This window comes from Mustelus asterias, chromosome 24, assembly GCF_964213995.1.
Source record: "Mustelus asterias chromosome 24, sMusAst1.hap1.1, whole genome shotgun sequence".
NCBI lineage: Eukaryota > Metazoa > Chordata > Chondrichthyes > Carcharhiniformes > Triakidae > Mustelus > Mustelus asterias.
The window spans coordinates 54,998,939-55,019,858 of record NC_135824.1 but is presented as its reverse complement, the minus strand read 5'-3'; the positions used below and the strand labels follow the sequence as shown (position 1 = coordinate 55,019,858).

The window sequence follows — 20,920 nt, the reverse complement described above, 5'->3', positions numbered from 1 at the left end:
GCGCCTGGGACCCGGGTTTGATTCCGGCCTTGGGTCACTGTCTGTGTGGAGTCTGCACATTCTCCCCGCGTCTGCGTGGGTATCCTCCCAGTCCGCAAGACATGCTGGTTAGGTGAATTGGCCGTGCTAAATTGCCCCTTAGTGTCCAAAGATGTGTGGGTTGGGTGGATTGGCTATGCTAAATTGCCCCTTAGTGTCCAAAGATAGAATCATAGAAACCCTTCAGTGCAGAAAGAGGCCATTCGGCCCATCGAGTCTGCACCGACCACAATCCCACTTTAGGCCCTATCCCCATATCCCTACATATTTTACCCACTAATCCCTCTAACCTACGCATCCTGGGACACTAAGGGGCAATTTAGCATGGCCAATTAACCTAACCCGCACATCTTTGGACTGTGGGAGGAAACCGGAGCACCCGGAGGAAACCCACACAGACACGGGGAGAATGTGCAAACTCCACACAGACAGTGACCCAAGCCGGGAATCGAACCCGGGTCCCTGGAGCTGTGAAGCAGCAGTGCTAACCACTGTGCTACCGTGCCGCCCGGATGTGCAGGTTGGGTGGATTGGCTATGCTAAATTTCCCCTTAGTGGGGACAATATCCCTTAGTGGGGAGGCAATGGCAGAGTGGTATTATGGCTAGACTATTAATCCAGAAACTCAGATAATGTTCTGGGGAACCCGGATTGGACCCGGCGAATGGCGGAATTTGAATTCAATAAATAAAATCTGGAATTAAGAAACTAATGACCATGAAACCATTGTTGGAAAAACCCATCTGGTTCACTAACGTCCCTTCAGGGAAGGAAATCTGCCGTCCTTACCTGGTCTGGCCTACATGTGACTCCAGAGCCACAGCAATGTGGTTGGCTCTCAACTGCCCTCCAAGGGCAACTAGGGATGGGCAATAAATGCTGGCACAGCCAGCGGCGTCCATGTCCCATAAATGAATAAAAGAAAGTGTCAGCAGGGTAAATACGTAGGGTTATGGGGATAGGACCTGGGTGGGATTGTTGTTGCTGCAGGCTCGATGGGCTGAATGGCCTCCTTCTGCATTGTAGGATTCGGTGACCAAGCGTTTGATTGTTGCCTTGATACCTTAGGCAGCTCAGTGCCACATTTTGTTGAAGAATGTTCCTTTGGTTGTTTTTACAGTAAAGGTGCTATATAAATACACGTTGTTGTTTAATTGCGTGGCAGTCCAGAATATGTGCTCAAGTGCCTCCGCGGACAGGGAGAGCTCTGTATATGTGTCCCAAACCTTTGAGTGTCTGCCCAATTTTTTTCTCCAAACGCAGAACGACCATTTCCAGCATTTATTGTGTGACACATTGCTGCCTCAATGCAGCAGCACAATTCTAGCGACGGTTACAAACATGTTATCTCACTAAGTGAAACCGAGATCTTTTTCAGACACATGCACTTCATTCAAACCAAAACAACAACAGGGAAAAAAAAAGAGGGCTAGGCAAATTTGTTTTAAAAAAAAACACCATTTAAAAGACATTTGGCTTTATCCCAAGTACAGGCTTGAGTCCATCACAACAGATAGCTGAGCGACAGTACGAATCGAGCGGTGACTGGCATCCTGGGTGTTCTCGAGGAGCCCAGAAGTTTTTGTTGCTAATTAACAGTGACGTGGAACAAGGCTGCTGTGTCGCTATTATTCAGAGACCCGGTCAATGGAATAAAGTAAAATGCTTCTACAATGTTTTCTCCACATTCCCGGACGCAGTTTAAGCTTCAGTGATCACAGACTCCATTTTCTGGGGGGTTGGGGAGAGGGGGGGGGGGGGGGGAGGGATTGCAACAAACAAAAGCGGTAAAGAAAATACTGTTCTCTGTAAGCTACAGAATTCTGGCTAACTGGCTGCTGATTTTCTTGGCAGCTACCGTCGTGCTTACCTGGCGGAAGGCAAAATGGCATCTAGGTGCGTCTGTGGAGATCGCTCGTCCTCAGAAAGATCAGTGACTCCAGATAGTTTCCCCCCACTTCTCCTTAGTGTAAACCGAGGATCATATTTTGGTCCCTGGGAGGAAGGAGCGTTGCGAAATGCAGAATGCACGTGGAGTTGTGCCTCACATATTCAGCTCCAACAGACCTCAATAAGACAACACTCCCGGTCAGAGTAGGTGGTAAGAAATTTAGGTGGGCCACCATCAGAAAGTGGCAATGACCTTGTGTGTGTGCGTGTGTGGGGCGGGAGGGGGGGGGGCGGGGGGGGAAGGGGGGCAAGTAACTTGGCTTCTTGAAAAACTAAGCTGGAGGCAGCATGATCGACGAGGCAGCGAAGGCCCTGCAGTGTCGTCACTGGCACCTGCACCGCCACACCCAAGGGAAGCAGAGAACAAGTTGCTTCAAATGCGTTTCTTGTGTAATACCCATCTTGCATTTGGTCCCACCGTTAATATTTCTGATGTTACATGGCTCTCAGCAAAAGCGCACAACTGTGCCAGCGGACACAATGTGAACATTTCACTTCGATCTGAACTGCTAGGTGACAATACTGGTTTGAGGGGGGGGGGGTTGCGCTCCGCTGTAGAAAGCTCGATCTTGTGTCCGGATTGCATCGTGGTGCCATCGTGCACGACCTCTGGCTCGAGACAAAAATCAAACTGGCTTGCTCCAAAATCATTATTTGTCTCGCACTGGGACTAATTTGACAGTTGCAGTGGCCAAAACCCAAGGCTTTATATGTGGGTACTGATTAATCAACAGCCAGATAACCAGAGGCACCAGGGTCCCCTTACAATCAGACTAATTCATGACACGAGATGCTGAAGCATGACAGGACATTTTAGTGGAGTTTGACGGGTTAAATGGTCATCCTCCTGTAGTAATTGGGTTAACATTCATTGTTCCCTATATTCCTCTCTCTCACACACAGATATACACACACACGCACGCACGCTTGCACCAATGGAACATGAGAGGAGAGCGCTGCCGCTTAAACATCTTTCCGTTTTGCAACCAAAGTTTTTACTCCAAGGACTGTAGCATGAGGAGTTGCTTTAGCACCTTGGTCTGGCTCGTCTCCCTGATTTCTCCTGCTAGGAACATCTCATCCACCACCGTATACACCTGCAAGCACAGAAAAAAAGTAAAGTTTATCTATTAGTCACATGTAAGGCTCACATTAACGCTGCAATGAAGTTACTGCGAAATCCCCCTAGTCGCCACACTCCGGCACCTGTTCGGGTCAATGCACCCTAACCAGCACGCCTTTTGGACTGTGGGAGGAAACCAGAGCACCCGGAGGAAACCCACGCAGACACGGTGAGAACGTGCAGACTCCGCACAGACAGTGACCCAAGCCGGGAATCGGACCCGGGTCCCTGGGCGCTGCGTGGCAGCGGTGCTAACCAAGACAGCCCGTGTATAGAAATCCAGAAATATTCACAGCGCTGGCATACTTTCTGTCACTGGGTAAGGAGCGGGTATCTTTACAAAGCATTTGTGGCAGCGAATTCTATAACAACGGTCAAGAGGCAGCGAAATGGGACATTCTGCTCAACAAGACCCCCCACAAGTCTCAACAGAATTCAAAGACGACTTGAGAATAAATCAGAATGTTATTGTGTGTCTATCAGACAAACAATTCCCTGGAAAGATACTGACTTTGCCGTGTACTTGCAAAGAACAGTACAGCACAGGAACAGGCCCTTCAGCCCACCCAATCTGTGCTAACACTCTAATATTTTCTTGCCCCTACGTGGTCCATTCCCTCTATTCTCTGCCATTCATGTATCTGTCGAGATGCCTCTTGAACATTGTTATAGAATCCGCTTCCATCACCTCCTCTGGCAATGCATTCCAGGCATTCACCACCCCGTGTGTGAAAAACTTGCCCCCTCTCACTTTCAACTTATGATGTGGAGATGCCGGCGTCGGACTGGGGTGGGGCACAGTAAGAAGTCTCACAACACCAGGTTAAAGTCCAACAGGTTTATTTGGAATCACGAGCTTTTGGAGCGCTACTCCTTCCTCACCTAATTAGGCGGCACAGTGGTTAGCCCTGCTGCCTCAGCAGCAGGAATCCGGGTTCAATTCCGGCCTCGGGTCACTGTGTGTGGAGTTTGCACGTTCTCCCCGTGTCTGCATGGGTTTCTTCTGGGTGTTCCGATTTCCTCCCACAGTCCAAAGATGTGCGGGTTAGGTGGATTGGCTATGCTAAATTGCCCCTTGTCAGGGGGACTAGCAAGGGTAAATACATGGGGTTACGGGGATAGAGCCTGGGTGGGATTGTGGCTGGTGCAGACTCGATGGGCCGACTGACCTCCTTCTACATTCTATAAGTCTACGCCCCCGAGTAATTGACCCTTCAACCCTGGGAAAAAGACTCTGACTATCCACTCTATCCAAGCCTGTCATAATCTTGTAAACCTCTATCAGATCCCCCTCATCCTCCAACGCTCCAATGAAAACAATCCAAGTTTGTTCAACCTTCCTTCATCGTCCATATCCTCCAACATCCTGGTGAATCTCTTCTGCACCCTTTCCAATGCATCCTTCCGGTAGTGTGGCGACCACAATTGTACACAATACTCCAAATGCGGCCGAACCAAAGTCTTATACAGCTGCGTTCATTTTTGGATCAAAGAATTTAATAGACAGGGGGGCATTTTCCCCACAGAGCCATCTCGGTGTTTGTGCTCTTCATGTGTCTCCTCCCATCCCGCTTCATCAAACCCCATCAACATTTCCTTCTATTCCTTTCTTCTTTTGCTTATCCAGCTTCTCCTTGAACATCTTTCCTCAGCTACAGAACGTAGAGCAGATTCCATGGACTAACCACGGATTGGGAGAAAGTTTCTCCCTAATTCCATATTGGACTAATCAGCAACAATCTTATGTTTATGCCTCCTAGCTCTGGTCTCAGTCACAAGTGGAAAGATCTTTTCTACGTAAACATTCTCTACCCGTCTTACGAGGAAAGGTTGTAGAGTTTAGGTTTGTATCCACTGGGCTTACAAGAGTATGAGGTGACTTGACAGAAACCTTTAAGATTCTGAGGGGTATTGACAGGGTGGATGGGGAAGTGGATGTTTCCTCTGGTCAGAGAATCTAGAACTCGGGGTCACTTTTTAAGACAGAGAGAAGGAAAAATATTTTCTCGCAGGAGGGTCCCGAGTCTCTGAAACTCTCTTCCTCAAAAGGCAGTGGGAGCAGAGTCTTTGAATATTTTTAAGGCAGGGCCAGATAGATTCTTGGTTAACAAGGGGTGAAAGGTTATTGGGGGGGGCTAGGTAGGAATGTGTCGTTGAAGTTCCTATCAGATCAGCCATGATCTTATTAAGAATAAGAACTTGGAGCAATTTAGCCCCTTGAGCTTGCTTCGCCATTTAATACAATCATGGCCCCAATTCCACTTCTTGCCTGTTTGCCATAGCCCTTCAAACCCTTACTAATTAAAAATCTGTCCACCGCTTCCTTAAATTTACTCAATGTCCCGGCATCCCCTGCATTCTGGGATAGTGGATTCCATAGACTCCTGGCCCTTTGAGAGAAATAATTTCCCCTCATCTCTGTTTTAAATCTGCTGCCCCTTATCCTAAAACTATGACCCTCTTGTTCTAGATTGCCCTAAAGAGGAAACGTCCTCTCCATGTCCACTTTACCAATTCCCCCTTTATCATCTTGTACACATTAAATAGTGGAGCAGGCTCGACGGGCCGAGTGGCCTACTCCTGCTCCTTGTTCATATGTACGTATGGATAGGGCGAACAGTTGGAAGCTTTTTCCCCCAGAGCAGAAATGACATACACAAGGGGGCACAAGTTTAAGATAAGGGTGGGGAAAGGCTCAGTGGAGATGTGCGGGGGAAGTTTTTTTTTTAAACACAGAGGGTGGTAGTGGCCTGGAATGCATTGCTAAGTGAGATGGTTGAGGCAGATACATTCGCGACATTTAAGACACATCATGAACAGGCGGGGAACAGAGGGATATAAGCGGTTGGTCTCGATGGGACAAAGTGATCGACGCAGACTTGGAGGGCCGAAGGGCCTCTTTCTGTGCTGTACTGTTCTTTGTATCCTGGTCGATTTTCCTTTCTGTACTTAGGAACACCGAAGCAAACCTATTGTTGCATTCCACCCCCCCTTCCCTGATATTGGTTAGATCGACTCAGCTGAGATCTCTGCAGGTGATCGAATTGCACAACATGTTTTTTTTAATTCGTGTGAATGTTGCTAGCAAGGCCAGTATTTATTACAGATCCCAAACCGCCCTTCAGACCAGGTGAGACAACTACTCAAGTGAAAGCAGAAATTTTCTCCAAAATATTGGGCCATTAGAGCTCTAATTAATATAGTTCTTCATTCTCAACTAACAAGCTTATTGGGCAAGGCAGAAGTAATGATGCGTATAGGTGAGTGAGCTCAATTCTCCACTCCCCCGCCCCCCCACCGCCCCATCTAGCATACGAAAAGTTTGAAGACTGGATTGTGCTGAACCATGGCTCAAGCAAAGGATAGGACTGCATGGGGCGGCACAGTGGTTCGCACTGCTGTCTCACAGCGCCAGGGACCCGGGTTCGACTCCTGACTTTGGGTCACTGCCTGTGCGGAATCTGCACGTTCTCCCCGTGTCTGCGTGGGTTTCCTCCGGGTGCTCCGGCTTTCTCCCACAGTCTGAAAGACGTGCTGGTTAGGGTGCATTGGCCATGCTAAATTCTCCCTCAGTGTTACCCGAACAGGCGCCGGAGTGTGGCGACTAGGGGATCATAGATAGATAGAATCCTACAGTGCAGAAAGAGGCCATTCGGCCCATCGAGTCTGCACCGACCACAATCCCACCCAGGCCCTACCCCCATATCCCTACATATTTTATCCACTAATCCCTCTAACCTACACATCTCAGGAAACTAAGGGGCAATTTTATCATGGCCAATCAACCTAACCCGCACATCTTTGGACTGTGGGAGGAAACCGGAGCACCCGGAGAAAACCCACACAGACACGAGGAGAATGTGCAAACTCCACACAGACAGTGACCCGAGCCAGGAATCGAACCCAGGTCCCTGGAGCTGTGAAGCAGCAGTGCTAACCACTGTGCTACCGTGCCGCCATTTTCACGGTAGCTTCATTGCAGTGTTAATGCTTGTGACACCAATAAATAAACTTTAAAAAACTTATAAGGGTTGCATAAGTAATAAATGGCGAGATTGTGACATAGTTACAGCAAGTGGTATTTGGGATACAACGATGGTATCGGCATTACGTGGGGAAGGATATAGGTAGATGAATGAAACGTGTTCACAAAAATTAATTTGTATATTAATTATAGATTAGGTCCTTCGAAATAGGAGTTGCATTTGGAGGAAATATATTCAGGTGTTGAACACTCGCAAAAAACTCTGGTAATTACAGATATGCCTCGTAGCAAAGAAGAGAATTTGAAGGGACGAATTACATTTATAAGAACAGCTTCTTCCCTGCTGCCATCAGACTACCTCGCATTAAGTTGACCTTTCTCTACACCCTAGCTATGACTGCAACACTACATTCTGCACCCTCTCCTTTCCTTCTCTATGAACGGTATGCTTTGTCTGTATAACGGGAAAGAAACAATACTTTTCACCGTATGCTAATACATGTGACAATAATAAATCAAATCAATCAAAGCCAAACAAGACACATTTAACCAACAGTCTTTAATGTTGTGCCAATGAGGTTTTTCTGATCTGTTATTATTCAGAGATCACAATATGCATCCAACATATATTTCAAAGAAGTGTGACAACAAACAGGTTTATCCAGCTGAGCTGTGTTTATACATTAAAAATCTTACGTTAGGCCCCTAACACGGAAGAACCTCATCACTTGTTGCCACAATTTTTGATCACGCTTTTCTGTTCCTGTTGTCAATATTTTCCCAATTTTGCCATGTTAACTGTCATGGTGTACAGTAGCATGGAGGTTATATTACTGGACTAGCAATCCAATGTCAACAAAACAAAGGAGATGGCTAAGATCAAGTGTAGCTTTGCTGTCCTGCACTTGGTTGAAGTCATGAAGTTTCACCGAGGCTTCATTTGAAGCAATTTTTCTAAAGCGGCATCTCGGCCTTTTGGCTAAGATGCAAATGAGATCAAGCCTTGGAGGAAGTGCAAGGCCTGCTCCAATCAGCTTGGATCATGTAGATCAAGCCCAAGTCAGGAAGTGGTGAACCTGTCTTGTCAGCTCGGATCGGGAATGTCTCACTTGCAGAGACTTTGATTGGATTGAATATCAAACAAAAAGAAAGTGTAGCGGAGAAAATGCCCCTGTCTACATCAACGGGGACTGAAGTAGAAAGGGTTGAGAGCTTCACGTTTTTAGGTGTCCAGATCACCAACAATCTGTCCTGGTCCTCCCATGCCGACACGACAGTTAAGAAAGCCCACCAACGCCTCTACTTTCTCAGAAGGCTAAGGAAATTTGGCATGTCAGCTAACCTGGTGTTGTTAGACTTCTTACTGTAGCTACGACTCTCACCAACTTTTACAGATGCACCATAGAAAGCATTATTTCTGGTTGTATCACAGCTTGGTATGGCTCCTGCTCTGCCCAAGACTGCAAGGAACTACAAAAGGCTGTGATTGTAGCCCAATCCATCACGCAAACCAGCCTCCCATCCATTGACTCTTCTACACTTCCCGCTGCCTCAGAAAAGCAGCCAGCATAATGAAGGACCCCACGCACCCCGGACATTCTCTCTTCCACCTTCTTCCATCGGGAAAAAGATACAAAAGTCTGAAGTCACGTACCAGCCGATTCAAGAACAGCTTCTTCCCTGCTGCCGTCAGACTTTTGAAATGATCTACCTTGCATTAAGTTGATCTTTCTCCACACCCTAGCTCTGACCAACACTACATTCTGCACTCTCCTGTTTCCTTCTCTATAAACTTTGTCTGTACAGCGTGCAAGAAACAATACTTTGCACTGTACGCTAAAACATGTGACAATAATAAATCAAATGAAAGACCAGGACTAATCAAAGAATCCCTATAACAGTGCAGGAGGCCGTCATTTGGCTCATCAAGTCTGCAATGGCTCTGACTCATACACTCAGAGTATCTTACCTAGGTCCTCTCCCTGCTCTATCCCCTTAACCCCACACATTTACCATGTCTAACTCATCTAACCTAAACATTTTTGGACACTAAGGGGCAATTTAGCATGGCCAGTCCACCTAACCTGCACATCTTTGGACTGGGGGAGGAAACCGGAGCACCCGGAAGAAACCCATGCAGACACGGGGGAGAATGTGCAAACTCCACACAGACAGTCACCCGAGGCCGGAATTGAATCCGGGTCCCTGGCTCTGTGAGGTACCAATGCGCTACCTAATCCAAAAGATGCAAATTTAATTCCCACTATAGCAACTGTGGCATTTAAATGCAATTATTAAAATAAATATGAAATAAAAAGCTGGTATCAGAAGCAGTGACCATGAGTTTACTGGATTGTCAGAAAAACCCACCCGCTACACCGCGAGGAAAGGAAATTTGATGTCTTTATCTGCTCTGGCCTGTATGTGACCCCGTACCCAACCAGTGTGGCTGACTCTTAACCTTCCTCTGAATTGGCCTAACCAGGTAATCATTTCCATTCAAGGAAGCAACTCATTACAATCTTCCTGAGAGCAATTAGGGATGGGCAATAAATGCTGGCCTTGCCAGTGACACCCACATCGAATGAGCAAAAAGAAAAGCTTTTCTAACTAGGTTTATTATTTAAGTTTATTTATTATTAGTGTCACAAGTAGGCTTACATTAACACTGCAGTGAAGTTGCTGTGAAAATCCCCTAGTCGCCACACTCCTGTTCGGGTTACACTGAGGGAGAATTTAGCACAGCCAATGCACCCTAACCAGCGCGTCTTTCGGACTGAGGGGGGAAACCGGAGGAAACCCACGCAGAATGTGCTGACTCTGCACAGACAGTGACCCAAGCTGGGAATTGAACCTGGATCCCTGGCGCTGTGAGGCAGCAGTGCTAACCACTGTGCCAGCGTGCCGCCCACCATGAAAGAAGTTTCTGGAGCCTCCACACCAGCTCACTGGGGGAAACACCATGGACAATTTACTAATAGACAACGCAGATCTTCACCATTGCTAAAAAGAAGCAGCTTTTCATCTTGCATTCATTAGGACAGTTCACAAGGTCACCAATTGCAAAGGGCACAGCAACTTATACTGCATAAAAGAGCACCGATAGGTTCGCAAGTGGACTCTGATTGATGGAGCTGTTGCCACGGAGAATGCACCAGGGAACAGTCAACTGACAAGCATTCAAACTCAAACCAGGCAGGTCAACTCTGATTGGTCAAGGCATTGCCATGAGCAATGAACCAGGGAATGGCTGTCACCCAAGTTTTTGTTTAGTTTATAAAAGGTGCAACGTGTGGACATATCCCTTCTGTCTGCAAAGGACAGTGCTCCCCACAGAGTGAATATACGTAGCTTCGAGCACGGGTAAATGGGCCACACGTGCTCTGATCTGAGTTACTGATTTCAACCCTGGGACACAATAAACAATCCCCACACAGAGGAGGAAACTAAAATATTAGAGATTAAGTCATCCCTGTCCTCTTTCTCAGGGAGGGGGGGGGCACTAAAAGGGGAAGGGGGGTGTTGGGAAAGCAATGAAGCAGCACGGTAGCTTACCTTGTAGAAGTTGAAGACAAGATCTAATTCACAGACATTGTGGAAATATTCATTCAAAACCTGCAATAAGACAGAGACAAAACGCAAGGCAATGTTACTAAATCTTTCTTCATACTTTCCTTTTTTTTAAAACCTGAGTTTTATACTTGACGAGGAAACAAAACAGTGGCTACTCTGTAAAAAAGACTGACAGATCAGGAGAGGGTATAGCACAGGCCCTCAGAAGGTTATGTCATTCATGGTGGTTGAATCTCCCATGACGGGCATAAATAGTGGTTGAGCGATACATGGAAACATTGAAGTTTCTCAGAGAAAGTTATTGGGTCATTTTTCAGATCCTACACTTCAAGTGTTGAGTGCTGAATGAACTATCATAGAATCATAAAATCCTACGGTGGCTCAGTCATTCACGCTGCAGCCTCACAGCGCCAGGAACCTGGGTTCGATTCCCGGGCTCGGGTCACTGTCTGTGTGGAGTCTGCAAGGAGTCTGCACGTTCTCCCTGTGTCTGCGTGGGTTTCCTCTGGGTGCTCCGGTTCCCTCCCACACTCCAAAGATGTGCGGGTTAGGTGGACTGGCCATGCTAAATTGCCCCTTAGTGTCAGAGGGACTAGCTAGGATAAATGCATGGGGTTATGGGGATAGGGCCTGGGCGGGATTATAGTCGGTCCAGGCTCGATGGGCCGAATGGCCTCCTTCTGCACTGTCAGGATTCTATGCCGGTTCCTGCATATGATTTGATTTGATTTATTGTCACATGTATTAGCATACAGTAAAAAGTATTGTTTCTTGTGCACTATACAGACAAAGCATACAGTTCATACAGAAGGAAAGGAGAGAGTGCAGAATGTAGTGTTATAGTCATAGCTAGGGTGTAGAGAAAGATCAACTTAGTGCAAGGTAGGTCCATTCAAAAGTCTGATGACAGCAGGGAAGAAGCTGTTCTTGAGTCGGTTGGTACGTGACCTCAGACTTTTGTATCTTTTTCCTGACGGGAGAAGGTGGAAGAGAGAATGTCCGGGGTGCGTGGGGTCCTTTATTATGCTGGCTGCTTTGCCGAGGCAGCGGGAAGTGTAGACAGAGTCAATGGATGGGAGGCTGGTTTGCTTGATGGATTGGGCTACATTCACAACCTTCTGTAGTTTCTTGCGGTCTTGGGCAGAGCAGGAGCCATAGCAAGCTGTGATACAACCAGAAGGGATGCTTTTTATGGTGCATCTGTAAAAGTTGGTGGGAGTCTCACCATAATGTGATGTCACATTTTGGTGGGACTGTATGGCAAACATCATTAAGCACTCAACACTTGAAGTCCAGGATCTGAAAAATGACCCAATAACTTGCTCTGAGAAATGTCAATGTTTCCGTGTATCGTTCAACCAACAGCTGCCTCACAGACAACTCTTCTCTGGTACTAAAACCAAAAACGCTGGAGAATCTCAGCAGGTCTGACAGCAGCTGTGAACAGACCAACGTTTTGAACCTGGATGACTCTTGGTCAAAGCGGCTCTCACCCCCAGCCCCTCTGTAGTGTTTGCAATGGGTTTCTTCCACACCTCCTGCACATCAAATACTCTTGCCTTTTGCAAGCCTCTGCTTTCCAACATGAAATCAGGACCTGCCACACTGCCGCTTAATCTCAACACAAGCCTTACTTTCCTCAGTCTTCCTTTCCACCTACAGTCTATAAGTTTTAAAACTTCAAGTTGGGTATTGCTTAACCACAAGACATAGGAGCAGAATTAGGCCACTCGGCCCATCGAGTCTGCTCCGCCATTCAATCATGGCTGATATTTTTCTCATCCCCATTCTCCTGCCTTTTCCCCATAACCCCTGATCCCCTTATTGATCAAGAACCTATCTATCTCTGTCTTAAAGACACTCAATAACCTGGCCTCCACAGCCTTCTGCGGCAAAGAGTTCCACAGATTCACCCCCTCTGGCTGAAGAGATTCCTCCTCATCTCTGTTTTAAAGGATCGTCCCTTTCACCTGAGGTTGTGCCTCTGGTTCTAGTTTTCCTACTAGTGGAATCATCTCCACATCCACTCTATCCAGGCCTCGCAGTATCCTGTAAGTTTCAATAAGATTCCCCCCCCTTATCCTTCTAAACTCCAACAAGTACAGACCCAGAGTCCTCAACCGTTTATCATACGACAAGCTCTTCGTTCCAGGGATCATTCTTATGAACCCTCTCTGGACCTTTTCCAAGGCCAGCACATCCTTCCTTAGATGTGGGGCCCAAAACTGCTCACAATACTCCAAATGGGGTCTGACCAGAGCCTTATACAGCCTCAGAAGTACATCCCTGCTCTTGTGTTCTATTGAAACAAATTGAGAGTTTAATTCTGAAACATTAATTTGGATTCTCCCCCCACAGGGGATACCTGACCCACTGGGTATTTCCAGCATTATCTTTTAATAATGAATTCAATTCATCTTTCACTCACTTGTCAAGCCATAAGCCCCGACTCTTCACCTGCTTTTCTCAATATCTAAAATAAGATCTCTTACATCGGCATGCATTTTCTGTTGCGATTTTGCCTCTACCTTCACCATTTTCAATGGGAAACCATCCATGTGAAATTGCCAAGCTGTAATTGTACCCAGTGGAGGTGCTACACTGCAGGAGAGAGCAATTATCACAGAATCATCAAACGATTACACCACAGAATGCCATTCGAACCGTCTTTTTCTTGCCAGCTCTCACTAAGAGCAACTCACCTGATCCCATTCCCTTGCCTTTTTCCCCCCTCGCCCTGCAAATTAAATCTATTCAGATAAATGTCTAATTCCCTTTCAAAAGCCACGATTAAATCTGTTTCCACCACACTCTCGGGCAACACATTTCAGATCCTAATGATTTGCTGTGTAAAAAAAAAAGGTCCTTGTGCTATTCCTTTTATAAACCATTAATATAGAATAGAATTCCGACAGTGCAGAATGAGGCCATTCAGCCAATCGAGCCTGCACCAACAACATTCCCACTCAGGCCCTATCCAAGTAACCCCATGTATTTACCCCACTAATCCCCCTGACACCGAGGGCAATTTAGCCTGGCCAATCCACCTAACCCGCACATCTTTGGACTGTGGGAGGCACCCGGAGGAAACCCCATGCAGACACGGGGAGAATGTGCAAACTCCACACAGACAGTGACCCAAGCCAGGAATCGAACCCGGGTCCCTGGCGCTGTGAGGCAGCAGTGCTAACCCACTGTGCCACCATGTCATCCTTATATATATATAGATAAAATAGAGGTCCTCTGGTTCTCGGCACAAACAGGAGCGGTTTCTCCCAATCTACTCTGTCCACACAGACCCCTCGTGGTTTTGAAAACCCTCTCATCTCAATCTTCTCCAATCCATCCACGTAACTGAAGTGCCTCATCCCTGGAACCATTGCCTGAATCCAATTCACACCCTCTCTACAGCTGTCACATCCTTGCTGAAGTGCAGTGCCCAAAGCGGCCCACACAATGGTGGCATTTTATAGCCCTTCACGCCAGAAGGATCTTCCAGTCCCGCCGCTGTGAACGGAGATATCAATGGCTCACTGGCCCCGCTGCGGGGGAATTGGAGAGGGGCAGGGGCTAGAAAATTCAGGCCAGTATTACAGGCGAGGCCAAAGCAGCGCTTAATAGAAGTTCATTACAACTTCCTCGCTCTCGTACTGTGTGCCCCAGTTATAACTCGTGAGAAATTTACATTGATGGTTTAAAGCGGACACCTTATAATGACTAACGGTGGCAAAGTGGTTAGCACTGCTGCCTCACAGTACCAGGGACCCGGGTTCAATTCCCGACTTGGGTCACTGTCTGTGTGGAGTCTGCACGTTCTCCCCGTGTCTGCGTGGGTTTCCTCCGGGTGCTCTGGTTTCCTCCCACATTCTTAAAGACGTGCTGGTTAGGGTGCATTGACCCGAACAGGCGCTGGAGTGTGGCGACTAGGGAACTTTCACAGTAACTACAAAACAGATGAACTTTAAGTGGAGATTGAATTACATCTGTGCACCATGGTGCAGTTATTCTCACATCTAATTATGAAGACTACATTTTGTTTTAACACTACAGCAAATTGAATAGCACATGCAAGATACATCATGACTATGAACATCTTCAGAACTTTCACCTCAACCACATTTTTTCTTATTCATTCGTGGGACATGGGCCTCCCTGGCTGGGCCCATTTATTGCCCATCCCTAGTTGCCCCTTGAGAAGGTGGTGGTGAGCTGCCGCCTTGAATCGCTGCAGTCCACGTGCTGTGGGTTGACCCACAATGCCGTTAGGGAGGGAATTCCAGGATTTTGACCCAGCGACTGCGAAGGAACGGCAGCGATATACTTCCAAGTCAGGATGGTGAGAGACTTGGAGGGGGAACTTGCAATTGGTGGTGTCCCCATGTATTCTGCTGCCCTTGTGCTTCTAGATGGAAGTGGTGGTGGGTTTGGAAGGTGCTGTCTAAGGATCTTTGGTGAATTGCTGCAGTGCATCTTGTAGACGGTACACACTGCTGCTACTGAGCGTCGGTGGTGGAGGGATTGAATGTTTGTAGATGTGTCAATCAAGTGGGGCTGCTTTGTCCCGGATGGTGTCAAGCTTCTCAAGTGTTGTTGGAGCTGCACCCATCCAGGCAAGTGGGGAGTATTCCATCACACTCCTGACTTGTGCTGGTTGTGATGTTAGTGTATCTTTCAGAAAGATTTTTTTTAAAAAACATGATTTCTTAGCTCACACCTTCAGTGATGTCATTATGCTGCCGGGTTGACTCTGAGGAGTCTGTTATTGCTACTTTAGTGGTTTAAATGGGGTCGTTTGTGTTTATTCTGGGATTAGTTTTACGATTCTGCATTGTTAGGCGGATGGTCATGTGTTTTTGGACAGGTTTTTTTTCCCCCCAGTGAGTTGCGGTTTCATTTTCAGTTCTGAGCTGCTGTTGAGTTTTAGAAGGGACAGCAAGCTAAAAAGAAGTGTTTTCCCTCTCTCCCCATTGTGTTGAAAATTCTGTTGGTTAGTTGAAAACAAGATCTTGTTTTCCTGAAGGTTGAAAATCTGCTGCTGGGGGCTGGTGTTTTGGGAAGCTGTCTGGTCTTCAAACTGTTCATAGAATCATAGAAACCCTACAGTACAGAAAGAGGCCATTCGGCCCATCGTGTCTGCACTGACCATAATCCCACCCAGGCCCTACTCCTACATATTTTACCCACTAATCCCTCTAACCTACGCATCTCAGGACACTAAGGGGCAATTTTTAGCATGGGCCAATCAAGCTAACCCGCACATCTTTGGCCTGTGGGAGGAAACCGGAGCACCCGGAGGAAACCCACGCAGACACGAGGAGAACGTGCAAACTCCACACAGAGAGTGACCCGAGCCGGGAATCGAACCCGGGACCCTGGAGTGGTGAAGCAGCAGTGCTAACCACTGTGCTACCGTGCCGCCCAACCACTGTTCAGAACGAAGCCATAGAACTGCAGACCTCAGCCAAAGGACTCAAATTCCCTGATCACGTGAGCAGTAGACTTTGTTGTATTGAACGTGTTTAAAGGGGTCTCGTCTATGGCAAGGGTTTTGGTTCGATTGGAACACATTAGATATCTTTGTTAAGTGAGTTGCTTTGTTTCTTGTTTGTATTTGATAAAGGTTCTCGCTCATTTTCTTACTATACGTGTTAACTATATTCTTATTTAAAAACTTTGTTTGATAAAAGCTCCCTCGTGGGTCTTCTGAATCACTCCTGAAGTGGAACATACCATGCTTAGCCTACCAAATTCAAGATGCAAAATGTATGATTCAGATGGGCTTCATAAAGCATTTTGGGGTTTCTAACCGGAACCATAACAGTGTAGATAGTGGACAGGCTTTGGGTAATCAGGAGATGAGTCACTTGCTGCAGTATTCCAAACCCCTGACCTGCATTTGTAACCACTATTTACGAGTCCAGTTGAGTTTCCGATCAATGGTAACCCCCAAGAATTTCAGAGCAAAGATTTATGGACTCCCACAACACGGCAAACTCACCGAGATTGCAAGTTGATACAAGTCTGTACACCTCAACATTTTACAAACAGCTTGCGCAGTGTTCATGAGATGTTTGACGTCTTCAGCACAGAGCACACTTGGTCTTGCTGAACGAAGGAGAAATATTTGAATTGTACTCACTCACGCAGTTCCTCTCCTCACATGTTTGTGAGGAGTGGAGTATGATCTCAGTCAGTTTTGTTTGTAAATGGATGACAGAGATAAGACAAACTTTTCAATACAATTTTCACAATCTGATGGGTTCTAAAAGGGACCAGATTCCAAATAGTAATGTAAACGCTTTCACTGAAGCTATTAACTAACTCAAGGGCTAAAGAGTGACCGAATGAAGCAACATAGAAATAGGCTATTCAGCCACCATAGAACAGTACAGCACAGTACAGGCCCTTCGGCCCTCCATGTTGTGCCGAGCTTTGTCCGAAACCAAGATCAAGCTATCACACTCCCGATCATTCTGGTGTGCTCCATGTGCCTATCCAATAACTGCTTGAAAGTTCCTAAAGTGTCCGACTCCACTATCACTGCAGGCAGTCCATTCCATACCCCAACCACTCTCTGAGTAAAGAACCTACCTCGGACATCCCTCCTATAACTCCCACCATGAACCTTATAGTTATGTCCCCTAGTAACAGCCACATTCATCGTGTATGTATCAACTCTTTGAAAGAGTTATCCCACTAGACTTGATGGGTAAAGGTCTCACCTACAATCCATTAATGCAATTCAGAAGATCCCAGTTCCAAAAACACTCAGGATGGCGCCGGAACGTGGCGACCTCTTGCAAGCAGTGCCCAGCGTATCCTCGAATTCTATCTTTTACTCTCATTCTAAGCTTTTAAAACTCTATTCTAACTCTTTTTACTCTCTCTTTTCCTTCTCTATGAACGGTGTGCTTTGTCTGTATAGCGTGCAAGAAACAATACTTTTCACTGTATGCTAAATACATATGACAATAATAAATCAAATCAAAAAATCCTCAGGGTCTATACTATTGATCCTCAACTGGGGCACCGGCTGAACTAACTCAACTGACCCTGTCCAAGGTGGAGACAAGGAAAATGGCAGGGTCCCTGCTCCTAATTGTCAGCTGACAGAGTGGCACTTGAAAGTGTGCAAACGTGAGGTGAGAATAGGATCAGGATCACCCATCGTGTTCTTTGTGGTTGAATTGTTTATCCCACACCCAGAACACAACACAAAGAATAGACTGGGCGGCACGGTGGCACAGTGGTTTGCTCTGCTGCCTACGCTGCGACAATGGATGAATGAACACCGCTCGACAATCACCAGGCAAGACTGTTCTCTTCCTGTTGGGGAGCACTTCAGCGGTCACGGGCATTCGGCCTCTGATATTCGGGTAAGCGTTCTCCAAGGCGGCCTTCGCGACACACGACGGCGCAGAGTAGAAACTGATAGCCAGGTTCTGCACATGAGGACGGCCTCAACCGGGATATTGGGTTCATGTCACACTATCGGTAACCCCCACAACTTGCCTGGACCTGCAGAGTCTCACTGGCTGTCCTGTCTGGAGACAATACACATCTCTTTAACCTGTCTTAATGCTCTCTCCACTCACATTGTTTGTATCTTAAAGACTTGATTAGCTGTAAGTATTTACATTCCAACCATTATTCTGTAAATTGAGTTTGTGTCTTTATGTGCCCTGTTTGTGAACAGAATTCCCACTCACCTGAAGGGGCATAAGGCTCCAAAAGCTTGTGGCTTTTGCTACCAAATAAACCTGTTGGACTTTAACCTGGTGTTGTTAAACTTCTTACAGCTAGAGACACAGGTTCAATTGTCTGTGCAGAGTCTGCGCGTTCTCCCCGTGTCTGCATGGGTTTCCTCCGGGTGCACCAATTTCCTCCCACAGTCCGAAAGATGTGCTGGTTAGGTGGATTGGCCGTGCTAAATTCTCCCTCAGTGTATGCGAAGAGGCGCTGGAGTGTGGCGACTAGGGGATTTCCACAGTAACTTCATCGCAGTAAGCCTACTGGTGACTAATAAAATAAACTTTTACTTCACTTTACACTTGCACCTTTGGGAAAAGCCAATCAAACTGGAGTCAGTGCCTTTGGGGAAGAGGTGGAGGCTCTTCCAGATGAAAACAGTTTTTGCCCCTCAGATTAAAACACACGGGGAGGGTCACTTAACAATGGCTCATGTGCACAACCGACATGGTGCAGACTTCTTGTCTGAAGCCCAGCCCCGGTGGCATCGCATTACTGGAAGGACAACACAATCGCTGTTAAATATCTCTACTAAAAAAGGGAGGAAGCAAGCCATTACAAACTTCCTCGGAAATTCCGAGGAACGTGCCTCCACAAACTCTGCTTGCACAGACTTCCTGCCACAGCTGTGGCCCTTTGGCACCTTATCCAAGTTGTCCATTCTTCACTTAATAGACTCAACGGTGAATTGAGGCAGGCTGTTTGTTTGTGGAAGGCATCACAATTCACCCGAATACATTTGTAGCCGCAAATTGGCACACACACGCGCACACACCAGACATGTGGTGCAGTTCGAATCCGAATCATGGCAGGAGTTATTCCCCTCCATCTAAATTTCAGGAGTGATTTTCCGGTGAGTGAGCCACACAAATAATTTGACACTGAAGGTCGCCAAAAGTGGTTTAGAGTCAAAATTAAAAGCAAGGTTTACATCAACGTATTCCAGCTACAGTCACCTCTTACCTCCACAAAGTTGTGGATAGCTTCCAGATAGACCAAATTGTTATCATTGACATCCACACAAATGCAGAAGTAGAGACCAGCATAGCGCCGATAAATGATCTTGAAGTTTCGAAACTGCAAAGGGAACAGAAGAAATTAAACAACCTTTTTGCACTAAATACTTTAAAGCTTAATATATTTCCAGCTTTATGCATGGCCATTCCTGTTAATGCCTATTTTTCTTGAAGCAATTTTTATTCCTGAATCATAGAATCCCTACAGTGCAGAAGGAGGCCATTCAGCCCATCGAGTCTGCATCGACTCTCACTCAGGCTTACCCCAGGTATTTGCCCCCCTAACCCACACATCTTGGGACACTAGGGAGCAATTTAGCACGGCCAATCCACCTAACCCACACATCTTTGGACTGGGGGAGGAAACTGGAGCACCCGGAGGAAACCCACGCAGATACGGGGAGAATGTGCAGATTCCACACAGACATTGACCCAAGACGGGAATCGAACCCGGGTCCCGGGCGCTGTGCGGCAGCAGTACTAACCACTGAGCCACCGCCTGTAATAGCAATATTCCACTGGCATAATAGTTATGTTACTAGACTTCCCTACCCTAACAGAGTGTACCCACACTTCAGGGACTGCCCGATTCAAGAAGGCAGCTCACCGCCACTTTCTCAAGGGAAACTAGGGATGGGCAATAAATGCTGGCCCAGCTAGTGACGCCCACATCCGTAAATGAATTTTTTATTTTCTACAAGTTGAGTTCAAATCCTCATGGCGATTAGTCAACCACATAGTAAGGACATATAGACCAGTAAGAAGTCTCACAATACCAGGTTAAAGTCCAACAGGTTTATTTGGTAGCACGAGCTATTGGAGCACTGCTCTTTCATCAGGTTTTTGGAGCAGCCACTCCCACATTTCCTTCCCAATTTGCCCCTGATCCTACAGCTCCACCATTCAACGTTGGTCTTGGCCTCCAGCTGGACGCATCCGGGTCTCTCATTCTGCAACAGTCACCTCACACCCAGTACACCACCACTGCATTTCCCAGTTTATTTCACCTATACATGAAGATGTATAGGGAGGTTCTGGTTAGATGTGATCCTGATGCATTGTCCAGAGCACCCCCCCCCCCCCCCCAGCTCCCCCATGCAATGCTCACTTAGGCAAGCAGTACTAGAAGACTTCTATAGAGCCATAGCCATCAGCGTTGGGCTTCTCTTGCATCGAAGCAAGAAGGTCAAAACTTCCAGTGTTAAACCAGAGGCTTGAGCACCGAATCCTGTCTCGTAGCTCTGTGCAATACTGAGCAAGTGCTGCACTGTTTGAGGTGGCGACTTTCAGATGAAACATTAAACACAGCTTGGTCTGGCTCCTGCTTTGGCAAGAAACTACAAAAGGTCGAGAATGTAGCCCAGTCCGTCACGCAAACCAGCCTCCCATCCACTGATTCTGTCTACACTCCCCGCTGCCTCGGCAAAGCACCAGCATAATTAAGGACCCCACGCGCCCCGGACATTCTCTCTTCCACTTTCTTCC

At 46.9% G+C, this 20,920-nt stretch overlaps 1 protein-coding gene across 1 annotated transcript in view; it reads right to left on the bottom strand.

Annotated features, from left to right (window-relative positions):
* Positions 1 to 1,305: 1,305 nt before the first annotated feature.
* ap2s1 (adaptor related protein complex 2 subunit sigma 1) overlaps positions 1,306 to 20,920 on the bottom strand; it is a 59,110-nt gene continuing 39,495 nt past the window's right edge. Inside the window, exons 3-5 of the mRNA XM_078241786.1 lie at positions 19,383 to 19,496; positions 10,653 to 10,712; positions 1,306 to 3,086 (exon numbers count right to left, since the gene is read on the bottom strand). Of these exons, the coding sequence (XP_078097912.1) occupies positions 2,985 to 3,086; positions 10,653 to 10,712; positions 19,383 to 19,496 (276 nt within the window). The 3' untranslated portion in view covers positions 1,306 to 2,984. The remainder of the gene's footprint in view (positions 3,087 to 10,652; positions 10,713 to 19,382; positions 19,497 to 20,920) is intronic.